The sequence below is a fragment of the Drosophila grimshawi genome, unplaced genomic scaffold (assembly GCF_018153295.1).
Source record: "Drosophila grimshawi isolate 15287-2541.00 unplaced genomic scaffold, ASM1815329v1 contig_1006, whole genome shotgun sequence".
NCBI classification, from domain to species: Eukaryota; Metazoa; Arthropoda; class Insecta; order Diptera; family Drosophilidae; genus Drosophila; species Drosophila grimshawi.
Genome location: NW_025062489.1, coordinates 831,828 through 851,017, shown reverse-complemented (window position 1 = coordinate 851,017; position 19,190 = coordinate 831,828). Strand labels below are relative to the sequence as shown.

General features: G+C 38.2%; 1 protein-coding gene across 1 annotated transcript in view; it reads left to right on the top strand.

The window, feature by feature from the left end:
* The window catches only part of LOC6565441, a 60,699-nt gene that overhangs the window by 22,464 nt on the left and 19,045 nt on the right, over nt 1-19,190 (top strand). Inside the window, exons 2-3 of the mRNA XM_032738219.2 lie at nt 8,773-9,234; nt 14,513-14,692. Of these exons, the coding sequence (XP_032594110.1) occupies nt 8,782-9,234; nt 14,513-14,692 (633 nt within the window). The 5' untranslated portion in view covers nt 8,773-8,781. The remainder of the gene's footprint in view (nt 1-8,772; nt 9,235-14,512; nt 14,693-19,190) is intronic.

Here is a 19,190-nt window from a genome sequence, read left to right as displayed (position 1 = left end):
CCTTTAAGAACTGATCAGAAATTTTTATCTCCCGCTTTATAAGTTACCAAACTTGGAATGTAGATTACTAAGATCATACTCCAACATTTTTTTTGGCCACGACCACTCCCGCCATAAAAATTCCCAGAAGCCCATATATCCCGCAATTTAATATCTACAGTTACCAAACTTGGAAGGAAGATTAATGAGAACCTTCTCTAATAATTATTTCGGCCACGCACACTCCCTCCCCCAAAATTTCCAAAATAGCTACAGTTACCAAACTTCGAAGGAACGGTACTAGCTCATATCTAGCGCAATTCGAATGGCAAACTTGGACAGCACTTCTTGGCTACATCCACCATGTTCTTTGTTACTTGGTACCCGCTGGAATAACTTATGGTATCAAAGTATTTCTCAATAGGTTGCGCGCGACTTCAACGTTCTCTCTTTAAAATAAGCTTTTGCATTTTTTCTAGCAACATTTTTTATTAACAACTTTAAGAAAAAATATTTTTTTTCTTTTATATAGAAACCTTTTCTAAAATTCAGAAAATGTTTGCTGCGATTTGTATTTCCGTGTAATTTTCTAAAATACACAATTTTTTTGGAGTGTATTGATACAACTTTTTACGATTCACTTTTGTTTCTTTGATATAAGTAGCAAAATTAGGCTACAGTTAGCTATATCATAATATAAGCTGGAGTAAGTACTCAAGCTAAATGGCAGACAGCAACCACAGACGAGGCAGCTGTAAAGTCTCGTTCGAGGCGTCTCAGCCGCAGGCCTGAGAATGCATCTGTCAAAATTTCGGAGTAAATACAAAATTATTTCTAAGCACAGTGCAAACAAAGGCTAGCTAGGATGCGTTAAAATCGTTTAAGTTGCTCTCTGTTCACTAGTAGTAATAATTAGAAATAAGCCAAATAAGGCTGGCAGCTATATACATCCATACATACATACGTAGTATGTCTGGGGAATTGACAGAAATTGGGTAATTGTATGTGTGTGTGTGTGCAATGCTCAACAAGTGTAGAAAACCTCACATTATTCTGCCCGTTGCATTCCTGCGCAAATGCAGATGAGCTAACTGAACGAATTGAAGCGAAACTGGGGCGATAGTTGCAACCTGCCTGCACTCGACCCCTCGGGACACTCTATGGGCCGTAATGTGGTCTGTCAGTGCTGCATAAATCATTGAAAGGCATAATAAACTCGACAGGCAGTCGGCACATAACGCTTGCACACGCTGCGCCAGACGTGCAGTCCAAAAGATATATACATACATTCATACCTACACATTTGTATATATATATCTGTATAGGCAGGGACTTGGACAAGCCATGGAGCGCGGAGATGGGCCACCTCATTTGGGGCCTCGCACACATCTACATATGTACATATGTACGTGTATGTATGAGTGTGCCCAAACGTAGCACAGATAAGCTACGCCGCCGACCAGTCGGAGGGCAAAAAACTTCTAATATTTTCTGGGTGGTTCGGGATGAGTTGGGTTGGGCGCATGCTCAAATAAAATTAAGCGCCCTAACAGTTGCCAGTGCATGGGTCATCAAACCGAGTGGTCGCTGCAGTTGGGGTCAGTCCAGCACAGCGTACAGGGTGCTCCAGCCGTTTGCCCCAAAGCAAAGGCAGTGCATTGCCCGAAGCCTCAATGACGCTAGCTGACAGTGGCAAAAGAGATGCAAAGGATGCAAATACATTTGCCCCAAGCAAGATAATCATTTGTAAATTATTTGTAGGTAGCTATTATTCTTGGTGCATTTTCGGGACTATATTTCAAATTCTAGCTCTGCGAAATATAGGACAAATATTGATCTATATTAATATTATTATTAAACACACACTTATTGATTTACATATCAGTGTATCTCGGTGGTCAATTTAAGCAATATTTGAGTACTGCATTCTAAATACATATAACATAAATAAATAAAACTAGTTTCTTAAGCTAGCAAAGAAATTCAAAATATCATGTGTTAAGTTACATTTTTTTTGTTATATTTTTTGTTTATTTTTACATTTTTTTCTTGCTTTTCGCGACGTATATATATATATAGCTTAATCAATAGTTGAATTCATTTCAGTATATATTTCAATTCCAAAGACTTTAAGTTCTGATTATGATGTGGATCTAATGTGGTCAACTTGAAATATAATGATACGAGAGTAAAAGTGTTAAAGAATATATCTTATAAACAGTGTGCTCCAAAGTTTAGTCGATTCAAATCGAATAGAAGCTTTTATATGAATCTAATCACACTTTAGATTGAATTTCCTTTTGAATAATACAGTCACAAAGATAAAATGCAACAACAATTAACGCATTCTCAAAATTATCGCAGCATTTGGCTAAAGGATTTTGATTATTACGATATATTATATTATGCAAATTGCGAATTATATTGTAATTTAAATTGAAATTGCCTTTCGAGCCATCATTTCCGTACCTAAGGCACCCTCTATTTGCCAGACAGCTTCGTTCGCAAACAAATATTTTCCGAAAGTGAAGAAAAATTAGGCACAATAAATTGAACGGAAGTTGCTGCTTAAAATGGAAAATGAAAACAGAAACAAAACACAAAAAAATAGCCGGCATAGCGGAAACTTGGAAAATACAAGAACGGCAATTGGTAAATGTCTACATGGACAAAAGTCGGCTCGTAGAACAGACGAGAAACAGCAGGATTCTTGTGTTGTTTGTCTGCGGTTATTACTGTGGCTACTTGGCAAACATATACACATACATACACATAAATACCCATACAGACATACACATAACATTCGTGACAGCCACAGCCTATATGCGTGCGTGCTGTGTACTGTTGTTGGGTCTGTTGTTTTTTGTTATTGTCTAGTCATCTAGATTGAATTCTTTAGCTGACGTTGGTCTTATTTTTACACTCTATCAAATGATATTGTTGTTTTCCATAACAAGTTTATTATAACTTGGGGCTTATAATTATTCAGAGTTTTGTATTTAATACCAAATATACGTCCGCTCCATGCGACTTATACTACGCGATTCAAGCCACCAAAAGCGACTGACTCTTATTCCATGAACGTAGCTTAAACATACCATCGAGGAAGGTCTTGATCATAAGGAACTGACAATTACCGTTGCTCGCAGGCAGCAACAGATTAGGACCACAAAACGGGAATGCAAGACAAGCTGCGGTGTACATAGGCAAATACAGTTATTTCCAACAAAGTTTATAGCATTATATATCGGCTATCGAATAAAAGAACATTGTAAAGGTATAGTCTCCACTATCGGGGATTTCATCCAGATCGTTTTAAAACATAGAAGTTGTTAAATAAATCAAAAATTCAACTTGCGGAAACGTTTCTTTTGTTTGAATATCGAAGATGTGTACCTGTGATATGTACAGGCTTGGATGCATGGTATCTTCTAGTCTATTTAATGTTGTATTACATCATAAGCTCATTACCATATGCTTGTCGGTTTCTCTGGCGCAACCTTTGTTTACAGTCGGTGATGACGATGTCGATATCAAATTTTGCATACAACAATTGTTGACTTATAGTTTTTTCATTATTATCATTTCCTTGAGGCAAACAGTTTTTTGACTGATCCGCGTACGATAAGCGTATAATAGAAAAGGTTATCATTCAAAACACACTCGTTCTTGTTGGGCGTGGGTCATTGGGCCGCTTCAGATTTGACAAGCAGCGAAGTGAACGAATCGCAGTTGGTGCTTAGAAGCATTAAAAATAGATAATGCAAAAGGAGATATTATAAAATATATTATGTTCACATCTTACCATCATCACACTGAGCAAAGCCTGCGGTATAGAGATTTGGCTCTCCCTTCAGCTCATTCTCTTTGCAAAGCATAGCCGATAGCCGAGTTTACATTTGATATTTGATCTAAATAAATTTGTCTCTTTAGAACAAGTAACGCTGTATCATTTTAACATTAAATTTGTGTAACAAAATTTTTGTCTATTAACTAGCAGTACCTTAATGTCCAAAATCGTTTTACAAACTAAAATTTCTCGGATCGCTGTATCCGAGTACAACTTTCTAAGTTTATTATTTTTGAGGTCCACGCATTTGCCCGTCGGAAGAGAGTGGGCGTGGTCTGAAAATGTCAATCTTTGAAGGACTTCGCCAACAACCTATTAACCATATTTGCAGACCGTAGCCTTAAAATTGTTGGAGATATGTGGCCTTATCGATTTTATCGATTTCTTAGCCCCCTAGTGAACTTATCACTCCAATTTATGCACTTTGTCTGACGCGGGTTTTGAAAAAAAACAATATATGATATGATACCTTCGGTTTCAAAGTATATAAAGAAGATCTTAATGAATAAATCCTTTTAAAATGACTAGAAAAGCTTTGAGCTTAGTAAATGAGTGATTTCAATTTATATAAGTACCTCTTTGTGTTGAAAGTCAACGCGAAACTGAACCAAGGTGCACATTGTCATGTGGAGAGTGATAACTAATCCATAAATTGTGTTCACCTGTATTTAAGAACTCTGAGCTATCGTGTTAGAGATAGCCGGTTGGCAATTATGCACTGAACGCAATAAAATTATTATAAGAAGATATGGATATGCATGTAAGAATGTCCCTCTGTTATCTGTCTTTATGTTCATCTGGTTGCACACGCCGATCTCAAAAACTGTTAAAGCACTACACTTCAAATTTGGATTATTATTTTTCGTAAGCCGTACTCTGATTACATTTTGTTTAACCCTTAGATAGTTCCTCATATTTGTTTCTCATGAGTAAACAAATCTATCTCTAAAATTAGTTTAATTTATTTAATTAACTGCAAGCAGCTCACCGACCACAGTCAAATAGAATTTCAGAAGTGTAATAAATATATATGATACAAATATATGTATCTTAAATTTCCACATAGTGTGTCGATGCAACTCCGCTTGAAATGCTTTCCGTAATTTCCGTTTCACATACCTAAGAATGGTGAACTAAACTAAATAGCAACACAAGAACAGCAGCAGCAACAAGACGACGGGTAAACAATGAAATAAATGAACGAAATATATACTCGACAAGAGTGTTACTCGTACAAATAAAAATAAGTATTAAGTCCTGTCGAAGTACATTTTACTTTATCAGTAGTTGTTGTTTTCTCATCTTTCTACACTTTCTGTACCTTTCATATTTGGTTGTATATAACCACTTTCAAGATATTATTTAGTTTAAAAAAATTACATAAGTTGTCAATTTAAAGCTATTCCTACAACTTTAAATTTTTACTAGTGACTGACAATTTGTTGATTTAAACCGTAGATTTATAATAATTGTATGGGTATCAAAGAATTTACCAATTAATTTTCAAAATGAACGAAATATTATTTTGAGAAAAACAGCTCAGGTGGATTCCATTTTCAGTATATAAGTTAAGAAATTTTCCTTTTGTCTTTTTAATAAAAGTATGTAATACAATAAGTGTTTGTGTTTGTAAGTGTATAACAATTGAGTTTATTGTGTGTCCCGAGTTGGTCAAGTTTAGATGTACCTCATGGACTACTTTAGATGTTATCTTCGATAGGATGGATATATCCGTATTCCGTTATATATGTACGTTTCAGGTTGAACTCCGCACATCTCCCTATCGCACACACCTCAGCGTGAAATATGCTGGTGTGCGTCCCCAGGCATTCATGGTACGATATCCGAGGGCCCACCACTTCAAGGCCTGTGGCTTGATTGGTGAGTGATTCATCGGTGTACCATATTATGGTGTGGGGCTTCATAGGGAGGACTAGAGTCGTCAATTTCCTTTTTCTACTCATATGAATTGTGAAATTTTGTTGGAATACGTATTCAGCTAACATTTCATCCGTAGGTTGCATCAGTAGGGGAAGTTCATCTGAAAAAAATTGGCCATCTCTCTGGCTTAGAATGTGATTGCTACCAACTCCTTCTGTCGACATCCTCAAAAGTGTGGCTTTGTGTTGGAGCCTTATAGTATGGTGGAGTGGCATGAGCTCCATTAAGGCTTCCAAGGCTATTGTTGGCCAAGTGAGCATGGTTCCTGTCATAAATAGGTAGGTTATTCTCTGTAACTTTTCCAGTTGTCTTTTCACGGTGATCAGCCGCACCCTATCACCCCATGCTATTGCTCCATAGGTCAGCATGGGTCTTGCTACCATTAGGTATAGTCAGCCCATTATTTGCGATGTTCACCATGACTTCCCATCTATGCTACGACATGTATAAAGCGATCGATTTTGTACATAGGTGCCAAAGTTTAACTTACTGTCAAATGTGACTCTGAGGTATTTTAGCTCTCTGCTTGTTTCAAATAGGCTTCCTGAAAGCCATATTTGCCGCATTGTCTGTAACTTGTATCGTCTGGTGAAGGGGCAATGAGAATTTTTGTTGGTCTTAGGCTGAGTCCAACCTCCGTAAATCAGTCACTCGTTATTTTCAACCCTAACTGAACAATGTCTCAGAGCGATTCTTCAAATTTGCCTCGTGCTATGATAACAATGCCATTGGCATATCGCTGACATTGAACACTCCTTTTGGCACGTCGGTAAAACAGTTCATCTACTAACTGGCTCCAGAGTAGCGGAGGCAATACACCCCGTTGGGGACAGCCTTTAGTGCTGTTATGAGTTGTTGTCATGGCTTGTCTGGACCGCAGCAGTGTAAGTATCCACATGCTGGTAGTTGGGTCCAGTCCCCTTGATGTGTTGTCAAAGGCGCCTTGAAGAACACCGCAACTCGTAAAGGGCTGTGTTCGTGGACCTGCCTACTCTGTATGCATGCTGGATGCAGCAAAGTCTTTTAATTTTTTAGTCCACCAGTTTTTCCAACGTTTTCAGTAAAAACGATGTTAAGTTGAAGTGTCTGAAGGACTTTGGGTTGGTGATGTCTCCCTAGCTCTACTCCATGCTCTCGGTATATGTCCAAGAGCTAGGCTGCTTAGTAGAGTTTCTTAATATGGAAGCGGAGTATGTCCTGACCCATTTGATGGAAAACTGTCGATATTCCGTCAAGTCCGGGAGATTTATAGGGCTGGAATGTACCCATTGCACATTTTAGCCTCTCCGTTATGACTGCTGACTTGGTGGACGCCCTGGAAAGTGCGTTTCAAAAAGGAGTTTTAGTTTCTCTATATTATTGCTCGTAAAGGAGTTATCCCTATGTTTCAGAGCTAAGTTTCATCCGGGTCTCGCTTTACCAGTGCTCTATGAAGCCTGGCGCCTTCGCTTGTGCTTACTATGCGTTCGCAGAAGTTTCTGTAATTCTTACAAATATAGATTCTTCTGGAGAAAAGTGCCAGTCCCTAAAGTGAAGTTTTAGGGACCGACTGATCAGGGTGATGTGTAACACCTCCTCTCTGATTCTAGCGACAAATGTCGCTTATTATATATTTACATGAAAATCTGTGAGGCACTCACTCCTCATGTTGATGTCGCTGCTGTCCCATATTGTGTGGTGCGCATTGGCATCGCATCCGATGATCAGCGGCATCTTCTTTCTTGTCTGTTTCGTCTCCCACTTTGCACACCTTTCCACAATTGTAGCCGCGGCACTACGGTGCTCAGCCTATCAACTGAGTACTCATCGGCCTTTTTCGCCATATCTGTATATGACGGTCAAGGATTTGTGGTTGTTGACGAGCTGGAATTCATGACGCTGCACATTATGTACTCGGACATAGGTCCAGGTCTTCGGCCACCGTAAATACCACTTGCCCTTCGAACCGCAGAGGTTCCACTAATTCGGGTCGTCCACCCCACCGGTTGACCCATCGGTGGCAGGAACTCCTCCCCTTTTTTAGGTGTTGTCCGCTTTGCTTCGGAGTCAGGCGTGATGGTCAAAATAGTCTAACCACCACATTCCTACGCCTAGAAGGTGGGGCTTGCGGCACTCTCCTATTTAGTGCTAGAGTAGCTCGGTGTGGAGGCTGGTCTACCACACTGGAGGACCGTCTCCATCTAGGGTTCGGTATTCTAAATGTCTAGCAACATGTTGCGGAGAAATATATGTCCACCCGGGAAGAGATCCGCATAAGCCGGGTAAGGTTAATTAGAACAGGCGGCCGCCATTTGGCTGACCTCATCGTCAGAGACTGGTCTAGTCAAGCAGCCTTTCGGCACGGTTCGAGTGCCACCTTAGTCCAGCCCGGAGTGAGATGTAGAGAAAGGATGGAGGTAGGTAAGTGGTGCAGGAAAGTTGGGCTTGTGTGAGGCTATGCTTTTAAAAGGCAGAAACACAGGCGCCTTGTTAGTATGATTAACGATTAGCGCATCTGCAGTCTGTCCGCAGCGAGGAATCTCGTATTATTCGCAGCTAACCTCCACGAGAGAAGACCGTTCGCTATTCGCAACTGCGACCGGCCTAGTGGCCTCAGTTCAGCCCCACCCGATCCATCCCACAAGTTCTTTAGACTTAAGTTTTTTGGCTTTTCCAACAAAATATTTTTAGCCTCATTTTTGCAATTGCTTTATCAGGTGTTCAAACATAGTAATACCTATGTATTTATGTGTGTTGCTGTGTGTGTATGCCTTGCATAAGTTCACAAAACCAACTGTGCATCTTCCATATCACCTTCCGCCTTTCCCTTTTGTTATTCAACAATATCTATTTTTGCATGCACAATGTTAAACGAATGGAGGAACCAACTATTGTTGGTCTAACTCCCTCTTTTAATGCGATGCATTGGTTAAGCATCAGTTGTGTCTCATTGTTGTGTGTATTGTCGGATCTGTGTGTTAGATATTCATTGTTCTAGTTGCTCCTGTTGTTTCCCATCGCAGGTGGTAAAAATGTCGCCTGTTGACCATAATGTGGGCACTCCCAGTACGGCTGGCGATGAGGAATTCCAGATGGCGGCCAGCACAAGTGGGGAGAAATGGAAGGATGTGCCTGACAAGTATTTACTGGTAATTGCACACTTTCTGGCCGGCCAATCTAACGATACGGAGGACATGGAGCGCTTCAATGGACCGATACTAAAGGCCAGCATCAAGTCGGTCTATTGGCTATTTCTTATACAGTATGCGGCACTGGCGCTGCTGGGCGTACTGCTCAACATTGCCATCATTGTGTACATCATGTATCATCGACTCTACAAGGACATCACGCATGCTTTCATCATTAATCTGGCCCTATGCCATTTTGTGCAGTGCGCTTTGGTGCTACCCATTTCGCTGATGGTGATGCTACTCCAGAACTGGATATTTGGACAGTTCCTGTGCTTCTTTCTACCCATGCTTCAGGTGAGTGCCAACTTTACTGTTACCGTACGCCTTTTACTTATTGCCATTGCACCATTGGTCCAGGACATATTAATTAAGATTACTCATGTGCATTGCTATCTATTTTGGTCCCCTTTCTTTTTCTCTTGCTCTTTCTCTCTCTCTCTCTCTCTCCCTCTCTCTTTTGGCTTGGCAAGCTGCTAAGTTGGAAGCGGTGGGGCATATGAGACGATAATCCTTATGGCACTATGACAAGTTCATAAACTTAACGCATTCTGGCTTATCGGTTCTTTATTGCTTCACCACAATGGCAATTGCAACTTCCAGGCCAGCACGGTTAGTTGATTAGAACCAAGAAGCGGTCACTAAACTATGGCCAAAAACAATCAATGAACTCTAATGGTTATGGGGATCATCGGCTTGGCAGTTAAACTTTTTAAATTCGCCAATTCAATCTGGTTGCTAGTTAGTTCAGTTGTAAATTAGTTCTGATTCAAATATTTGTACACATAAATACTCTTAATTTTGGCTTAATAGTTCTTGCGCAACAAGAAATGAAAACAGTTCCAAGTATAGCTCTGCATACATTAAAAGTGTAAATAAATAAATAAATGTATATTGAAATTCTTTAATATATTAAAGCAAAATCAGCGCCTGACAATAAGTAGAATTTGTAACCAACGTTATATGGCATTTTTTTAAATTTATCTGCAACATCAGAAATAATTAAGCAAAGGATTCATTCCTTAATAAAACACACGCATTTTGCTTTATTGATTTATCGTAAGATGATATGTTGAACACAATTGTTGATGTGTGCAACATCAATCTACGCGATAAAATGAAATCTAACAATTTTAAGTACAATTGTTTCATGAAGGCATTCTCGAATTAAGCACGAAATACTTCGCATCTTAATTAATGATGAATGACTCTCAGATTTTTTCAACAAAACAAATATCAAATAATATTTTTAAACAGCGTCTTATATTTATCTCTTGCAAATATATTATATACCTACATACATATGTATATATGCTATAAACAGTTAATACTGTGCTTTGTGGTGTGCCTTCAAAGTTAACACGCGATGCGGCCAAGTCCAATGTTTTTCTACTCCCTTATTCGGCAGCTAAGGGGCAGGCAACTGAACCTAATTGCCATTTCAAGAGCGGAGTGCCTTCTGAAGTTTGTAACAAAGCCCATCAAAAGCGAATTGACAATCCAAAATGAATTTAACACCTTGTCTCATTGGCCACCTGTGACATTCGACGCATTCGAAGCATGTCTTATTGTCAAAGCCACAATGATTGACATGCTTTACGGCAGGTAGTAAACACATTCATACATTTATATATATATATATATAAATATATATACATTCATAGGCATACAACCATACGAACAACATACATTGGGATAAAATATAATTTACTCTTATTCGATTTTTTGTATTGTTACTCTCATTTAACTTCTTCAGTTCACATTTGTCTCCCCATCTCTGCGTTTGTGATGAAAATAAATGTTTCGCAATGATAAGGCAGCCACAGGAAATCGAATAATCAAATGCACGAGTCAAGTCGCATAGCTACTTAAGCCGGTAAAGATACGATTCTAGGAAGTAAGTTGTCCTTTATTTTATTTTTTATTTCCTTTCTTATTTCTTATTTCTATGCTCTGTCTTTTTCTCTACTTAGTTAGTAAGAATATTGATTGATGATTGATGTTGTTATTAGGTACAACTACATACTACATGCATACATACATATGAACGCGTGTATGTACGTTTATTATACACTCAGCAAAATATGTGCTCCATATCATTCAGAATTTCAAGATGCGTTGGTTAAAAATAAGAAATTACAGGTATGAGGTCCAATATATTTAAATTTATAAATAAAATTCTATTTGGAGAGAAATTTGTTTAAATTGACAATATTTTGGAACAAATTTATTTCGTGAATTTCGATATTATTTCTGAAGTCTACAAATATTTTGCAGGCATGTTTGAACTGAGTTTATGGATTGCACACTGCCCAACAATATCATTGTCTTTTTATTCTACTTAAAGATACAACATTTAGATGCCAGACGCTGCGTATGATTGTATTAGCTACTCATTGACACGGAAGAGAGGTGAAACAAAATGCCAGGCAACGGATATGATTCGATTTGATTGCTATCACAATGCGCGACAAATATCACACACACATGCAAACGGATTTTTGTCGCATTTACACACACATTGGTCATGGGTGCTCACTTTTCTGTGTGAGTGTGTGTGTGTGTGTGTGTGTGTGTTTGTGTTTGTGTGTGTGTGAATCTCGCATGCCTAACACCCCATTAAAATTGATTGATGCCACTGGCGACGTAGGCATTCAACAAAAATTACAATTTACTTGGGACACCTTAAATTTCATCACTTCAAGAAATAGCACTAGAATGCGAACTGTAATTACGACTGTCAGCCGTACAATAAATTTGTATTTATTTCTTTCTTCAACCTCTTGATTAATACTTGACCAATTTCTCACATCGCAGGTGAATTGAATGTGCTTACACACTCAGAAAATAAATCGTTCTGAAATGCAAATACTTTTATCACTGAAGGTTGTGTCTTCAGTATTATTATTATTATTGTTGGGGAAGTTGCACCGCGACCTGTTGGATCTATTGTGTCCCTTTCTGAGCCTATAGCTCTTCCATCAGTCCCAGATCCCGTGCGAATGCTGGGATCGTTGTTGGGTTGAGGTCTTCTATGTCTCTAGAATTCAAGACATGCAACCCTAGGATGCTACATCTTCTTCTAGCTAGTGCGGCACATTCTGCTAGGATGTGTATCGAGGATTCCTCCTCTCTTTTCATAAAATTCAGTGTTTTTATTTCTTTGTTCCAAATTTGATTTTCTTATCATTTATCTTGTGTGCGCATAGAATTCAAAACTGTAATCAATAAAGCCACATATGTCACACAATTTTAAGGCTACAGTCCTTCAAAGATCGGGATATGCCACGCCCCCATCCACTGCCCCCCGGCTCTCCGCTCCTGAAAATAAATAATAATAAATGACCATAATCGCAAAAGCCGATATTTCTGAAAGTGTAGGTCAATAAAACAGGGTATTTCCCAACATTTTAGAGATAGAGTCACCAAGCGTGGAAGGTAACTCCTTGGTAACCTCCTTCAAGGATCGGCAAATATATTTTCAGACCATGCCCACACCCACCCCACCATTTTGAAAGTATGTTACTGATAACTACCATAAGCGATCGATAAGAAATTGGATGGCCACGCCTACCCCCTCCTCCCCAAATTTGCTAGCGTAAATCGTTAAGACCATGTATCTATACAATCTGAAAGGTAGAAAGCTATATTGCTGGTAACACCCTCAAAAAATCCAGAAAATTTGGGATCACGCCCAGTCACGCCCCCAGTTACCAAATGTGGAAGGAATATTACTAGGAACCTTCTCTATTATTTCTTACAAAACGCATATACCCGCCCCCCAAAATTCTCAGATGCCCATATCTCCCATAATTTAAGAGACAGTTACCAAACTAGGAAGGATGGTTACTAGGAAATTCTTACAAGATTTTTTCCGACCACGCCTACACCAGGCCCCAAAATTCACAAAAGCCTATATCCACCGCAATTTTAAAGGCAAAACTTGAACGGTACTTTACTAAAACTCTCCTTTCTTGGCTACAGCCACCCTATTTTTTACTACCTGTTGTCAACTGGTATTACTCTATAGACTTCGGACGCTGGAAGTAGGGTCGGGCTGTCGGAGGCATTGCTGCGATTAAAACCTTTTTCCGGACATGTTTACATTTTTAATGTCGGTTCCACATTACGGTTGTGTTATCGCCATTTAATGACTGTCGAAACCAATTAGATTGTCGAATTGATAAATATAAATTAACTGAAGCGAACATACTGTATAGATTGCGGTAATTAAATTATTAAATATTAAAATTTAATTCGTATTTTATCAGGAATGAATTAGGATTTATAAGTCTTGCAGCATATCTGATTTCAGTTGAAAACAGCTGACGATAAAACTAATATAATTGTTCAACAAAATAGACCGATTAACATTTACTACCAATTTCTTTATACATTTTAGAAAGTCCTATTATGAATACATATTCTTGATTAGCATCAAAGTCGAGTCGATCTAGCCATGTCGGAACTAATGTTTGTATTTGAAATGAATACTACGAGCATATCAAGTTTATTCTATTTTCGATAAATCGATAACTCGCATGTTTCGCAAGCCGGTGACTTCGGTTCGAGATAAAAACATGAGATTATTTTGCGCTTAACACAGTTCGCAACTATTTAACAAGATTTAATGTGTGATTAGATTACTCGCATAGATAGCAAATCTTCGACACCCCCAAGATTTGAGCTGTTTTCATGCTGTTTTGTATTATCTAGGCTTAAGTAGGTGGTTATACTGAGAAAAATAGATTGACCATTGCTGAATGCCAGACACTATGCTCGAGATGGTTGACTGACATACAAACACTCACATGTCCATGTGAGGTGTTGTCACAATATCCAATCTGAACCCAACCAAACAAATAAACAGAGCAAAAGCCCAGCCAAAAAGGATAACCGTGGCAAATCTTTGGGATTTCGCATTCAAGCATAACAAGAAGGGCAAATGTCTGCATGCTTTCCGAATTTCTATACATATGTGCATAAAAATATATTTAGGTGTACATATACATGTATATATGCATGTATGTACATACATATGTACATACATATGCGAATGCTCAGCCAGCCGAGCCAAACCAGCTCCGATACCCCAACAACAACAATCAGAGGAAAACAAATTTGTTTCAATCACCGCACACGGCCGAAAAATGGTTGCCTAAGCCATTGGACTAAGTAAACAAAGCTGAGGAATCACTCTCATACCCTACTTCACTACCCAGTCCCTGCCCCTTACACTCAGAAAAACATATATGCCCTCGAGCTTAGAAAATCGACGTGAAACTCTTCGCAAATTTATGAGAAACAATTTCCAACTTCTTAAAACAAATTTCTTAAAAGAAGACGAAGAATAACAATATCAGAATAGCAATTAATGTTTACTTCACAAAATACCGGGGAATATAACGGTATTTGAAATTTAAGATAAATATAATTTTAATACACTTAAGGGAGAACCTACATGTTTTGACGATTAATTTAAATCGAATGAAAATACTTTCATGCTTTTTGTTTCAGTGTACTCAGTATATGTAATGTTTGTGTATCTCTGTATTTCTTCATTTTGTGCTTGCAGGACATACCGTTACATGTTGCCATGATATCGCACATTCTGATTGCCTGGGATCGCATGCGCTGGCTAAACGATCCGCTCAAGGGCCGCATACCCGGCTTCGTCTGCTGCTGTGCCACCTGGCTAACTGGCATGGTGATTGCGCTCCCCTATCCCATATATACGATTTACGTGGAGCTCGGGGTGAGTCATTAACGAGAGCGGGTGGAGGCTCAATGGGTTTTTGCTTTATTAAAAATTACGCGATACAAAGTGTTCGTATCTCTGTGTGTGTGAGGATATTTGAATGTGTGTGCTTTGTACCTGCCTAGATCAAAGTGAATTCAGCAGACCGTTAAAGCATTGAGCTGTGCTATTTGACGGTCGACAGTCATAGAGGGCGACAAACTCTTTATGCTTCTAATACACTTCATGAAATTTATCAACATATTGAAAGTACTAGAAACAAATTCGCCTCAAAATGTGCTGTTAACTTAAAGACAAAGAAATATAGTATTTATTAGCTTTTATTTTTATTATAATATTCAAATTTATATATTTTTAGTTAGCTATTCTATTTAATTTTTTTTTTTTGCTTACAGCTTTTGGTTACAAATATATTACCCTTTCTGATGCGATATATTCGATAATTCAAACTGCCAACTAAAATTTAAATGTCAGCAGAATAATTACAATAGTATATTATCTTCGGTGTACCCAAGACAGACGATATTCTTGTTCATTTTGGATGTTAGCTGAAATAAGCTTAACAAATGACGATTGGATCTTGTAATATGTGGAAAGCTTAAAATGTGTTTAAAATGTATACATCTACTAGAAGATATTTCCCGGCTTCTCGGGTGAAGTTTCTGAAGTCAGGGAAACTTGTTGCGTATTGAAAATGATTTTCAAGCTGATCGGATGTTAAACAAAAACATTGACTTAACGTCTTTGCCTCACTTTTCAAGCTTGGGAACGAATTTGCTGGGTTAGTGCAAGAGTTTTCGATATGTGTACTGAAACCAAGCTAGACGCATTAAATTTCGGTTCGCGGAATAGTTCTGTGGTTCAGTGTGTCTCATGTGGTTAGGTAATTCGTAAACCAACGCATTTTCGTTTCGTTAGCGTTCATGGAAAAACTTGGCAAATTTACAGCATTGTGTGAAAAAATCCCAACGGCCTGATTAGCGACTGAAAACTGGCAAATTGGCAAGCTGCTGCTTCTCATTGCGAAGCGTCTGACAATGTTCAGCTGACTCATAAAGGGTGAAGGGTTGTCAGGCTGAGGGGGTCGGGGGTTGGGTTTTTGATCTGCTGGTGTGTGTGGGCCAATTTGAAACTCGTTAACATTGTCAAATATCAACTGTGCTTGCATCTTGCTGCCAAAATATTTGCAACATGGGCTCTTAAAGTGAGCCCACGGCAACGACAACACACATAGTACTTGTACATATATATTTATGGGCCATAAAGTGTAACAACTTTTTGATACACTCAACGTGTTCTTGCTCTCTTGCTGTCCCAGATTCCCTTCTCGCTTTCGTGATGGTTGTTGTTGTGTGTCTGCTGGCTTGCTATCGAAAATAGTCAAAAGCAACTGCACCACTGCATTTTAAATACCCTGCAATTGTAAAACGTATGTTGAAATACGATACACTGTGACAAAACCAATATGCTACTCCCTGATCAGTAAACACACAGTCATATCGCACTTTAAATTGCATACGATCTGAGACTGGTGACTGAGCCAGCACTTAATTTGTATAATGCACAGTATTACGAGTGGGAACCTGTTTTGGAATACTTAGGAGCTGGAGACTTTAAGTTATATTATTGAACGAAAAATAAATATCACCATTATTTCTTAAATATCCATAATGGCCTTAATTATTTAGTAAATCTGACAGAAAGTCATTATTATATGAGCTTTTGGAAAAAATTTAATAAACAGTCAATAAAGTTTAATTATAGTTTGATAATAAAGCTTATAAATTTGATATTACCTGAATTGGGTTACTTGCGACCTGAGTACCAGTTTTTGAATCAAGAGAATTATTTGCCGTTGTTATTTCACTCTGATGTTAGTTTAGCAAATTAACGGTTCTTATAACGTTTGAACTGCTAAAAGATTCCATAACAACTGACTTGAAAATTGTACAATTAAGGGCATTTTTTTAAGTTTCATTCGGTCGTCATAACATTTTTTTTATAATAAAATTGGCTTTTTACGCTCTTTAATAAAAATTGACAATTTTGATTTTCATGTATAGTCGTAGCCGACTTTAAATATATTTAGGGCTGCCCGCCAATATTACTAATCTTCTTATTGTCATTAAGCAAATTTTATAATATGTTGTTAAATTAATTATTTAGCACGAATAAAAGTGCCAAGCAAAGGGTATATCATTTATCATTTCATGTCAGCTAATAATGCGATGCGAATGAGAGAATTAGGACTTGATTTTGCTGGTCTAAATTTGCCAGCTATTTGAGCTGTAGAGCTAGCATTAGGAGCATAGAATGCCAAGCCCTTAAGTACTACTAATTATCTACGGGTGCGTTGTTTGTTGTTGCCAAACGCTTCCGACAGCCAATACATCATTTTTTATTGGGTTAGTTGCTACGAGCATTTATATGCGATATTTATGAAGCATGGGCTGTATGATTATAAGTTTCAGGCGACGCCAAACGTTAATTTGAATAATTTATATGGCAATTCAGTGAATTTTTAGGACTCGTAAAACTGACAAGATGATAGCAACAAGTGACACACACAGAGATGATTATCAATATGATGATGATACTGCTACTTGTAATAATAATAAAAATGATAATTGCGATGATTTATAATATTTATGCCTAAAAGTCGATTATCATCAAGCGCTTATGCGTGTGTGTGTCTGAGTCTGAGTCTGAGTCTGAGTCTCTGTGTGTATGTGTGTGTATGTGTGTGTATGTGCGTACTTATAAGCCAGTCAAACTCAATCAGTCGTCAATAATTTCATTATTTTAATATATGTATATATAAGCTCAATGCGAAGGCACTACTAGGAGTCCAAACAGAAATATACACAGACAGAAACCATTCACCTAGTTCCCCCATTGTCACCCTCCCACGGGCCCTGGTAAAGGGCTTATTATCTTGTTTGGGTTCGCCTTTTGTGCAATTTATGAATATTTTACTTATACGTTATGGCCAAATTGCCGCTGAAGAGGGTAGAAGTGCTGTGCTATTTGGCTTGATATTTTGCTATTTGGGTTCAACAAATTGCTTTGACATACGCACCCAGGCACAAGCCCACACACACACACATACACACACACACACACACACACACACACACACACACATGTACGTGTGTGTGAGCTTTGATTCGTCATGTGTCAATGAAGTTCCTGAAATCTCTAGCATTCCTTTGTGTGATTAACAATGGACGGTCGAAAATCACTTTGATATCCATTTTGATGTGTTTGATGTGAATGTGCGACAGCTAGTTGGTAAAAAATTAGCAACAAAATTAGCTATGTTTGAGAACTTGTTTGAAATAATTGAAAAGTTTCTGGAAAATAAGTGTTGTATTTCTATAAGCACGTTCTTAGTTGTTTCGATTTGCTTAAACGTTAAATTCATTTCTCTTGTATTAATGAATTCGTGACTTGCTTTCGAAAACGTTCTGTCGATTTGCCGGTAATTTTTGTTGGCCCAGATAACAGTTTTATGTGCTCTTGTTTATCGTGGCAAAATAGCATACAAGGACTGCGTAGTAAGCTGCAGATTTAGTTACGGGTTTGGGCATTGTGGCACGACGATTTTAGCGGATGAACAACTTTTGTTTATCGTTGTCAAAACGTGCCAAAAAGTATTTTTTTTGTGTCAAAAACAAAACAAAAAAAAATATATCTTAAATTGAAAATGTTGTATATTTTTATTGGAGTCGCATGTTGTGCAATGAAAATGTCAACGTTGATACAAATTACCTTGTAAGAGTGCTCCATCAGTCAGCTCGTGATACCCCGTACCCTGATATTCTGTACCCATCATAAATTATACGTCTTAGATATTCAAGTTTATAAAATGTGCGTAAAGCCATGTACAGCCATATGTGTATGTATACATTTTGTAAATGGATATGCTTTCTGCCTTTGTTATGCCCATTTTGATCAATTTTTAATGGATTCAGGGCATAAAAAATAAATCCTTTTTCCTACATCAAGTCCAATCTGTCATTCGCTTAAATGGCGTTTTCCCCCTTTTTTTCTTATTTGGTTTTTTCATTTGCATCTTGCCACTGAGCTGTCAGGGGGTGTCGACCGCAGTCAGTCAACTAACTCAGTTAACTAATTACAAGTTATATACAGATAAAAATGAGATTAAAGGATTTATAACTGGCTTAGCTAAAAGTTTCTGTATGCCCTGGATTCTAGTCTTCATTTTCGGCAAATGAAATTCAAAGGGCTCAAATATGCATGCTGTATGCAGAGTTGTGCCAATCCTGACAGTCCTGCCACTCCTGGCCACACCCATGACCAGCCAAGGCCCACAACAATGTTTCCACAGTTTATTTATGTTCACCACGTTGCTGCTGTTGTTGCCAGTGCCGTTGCCGTTGCTGTTGCTGTTGATGTTGATGTTATTTGTGGTTGTAGTAGAGCAACGTCTTGTTGCGAATATCCGCTTACTCGCGTTGACTTTGGCATGAAG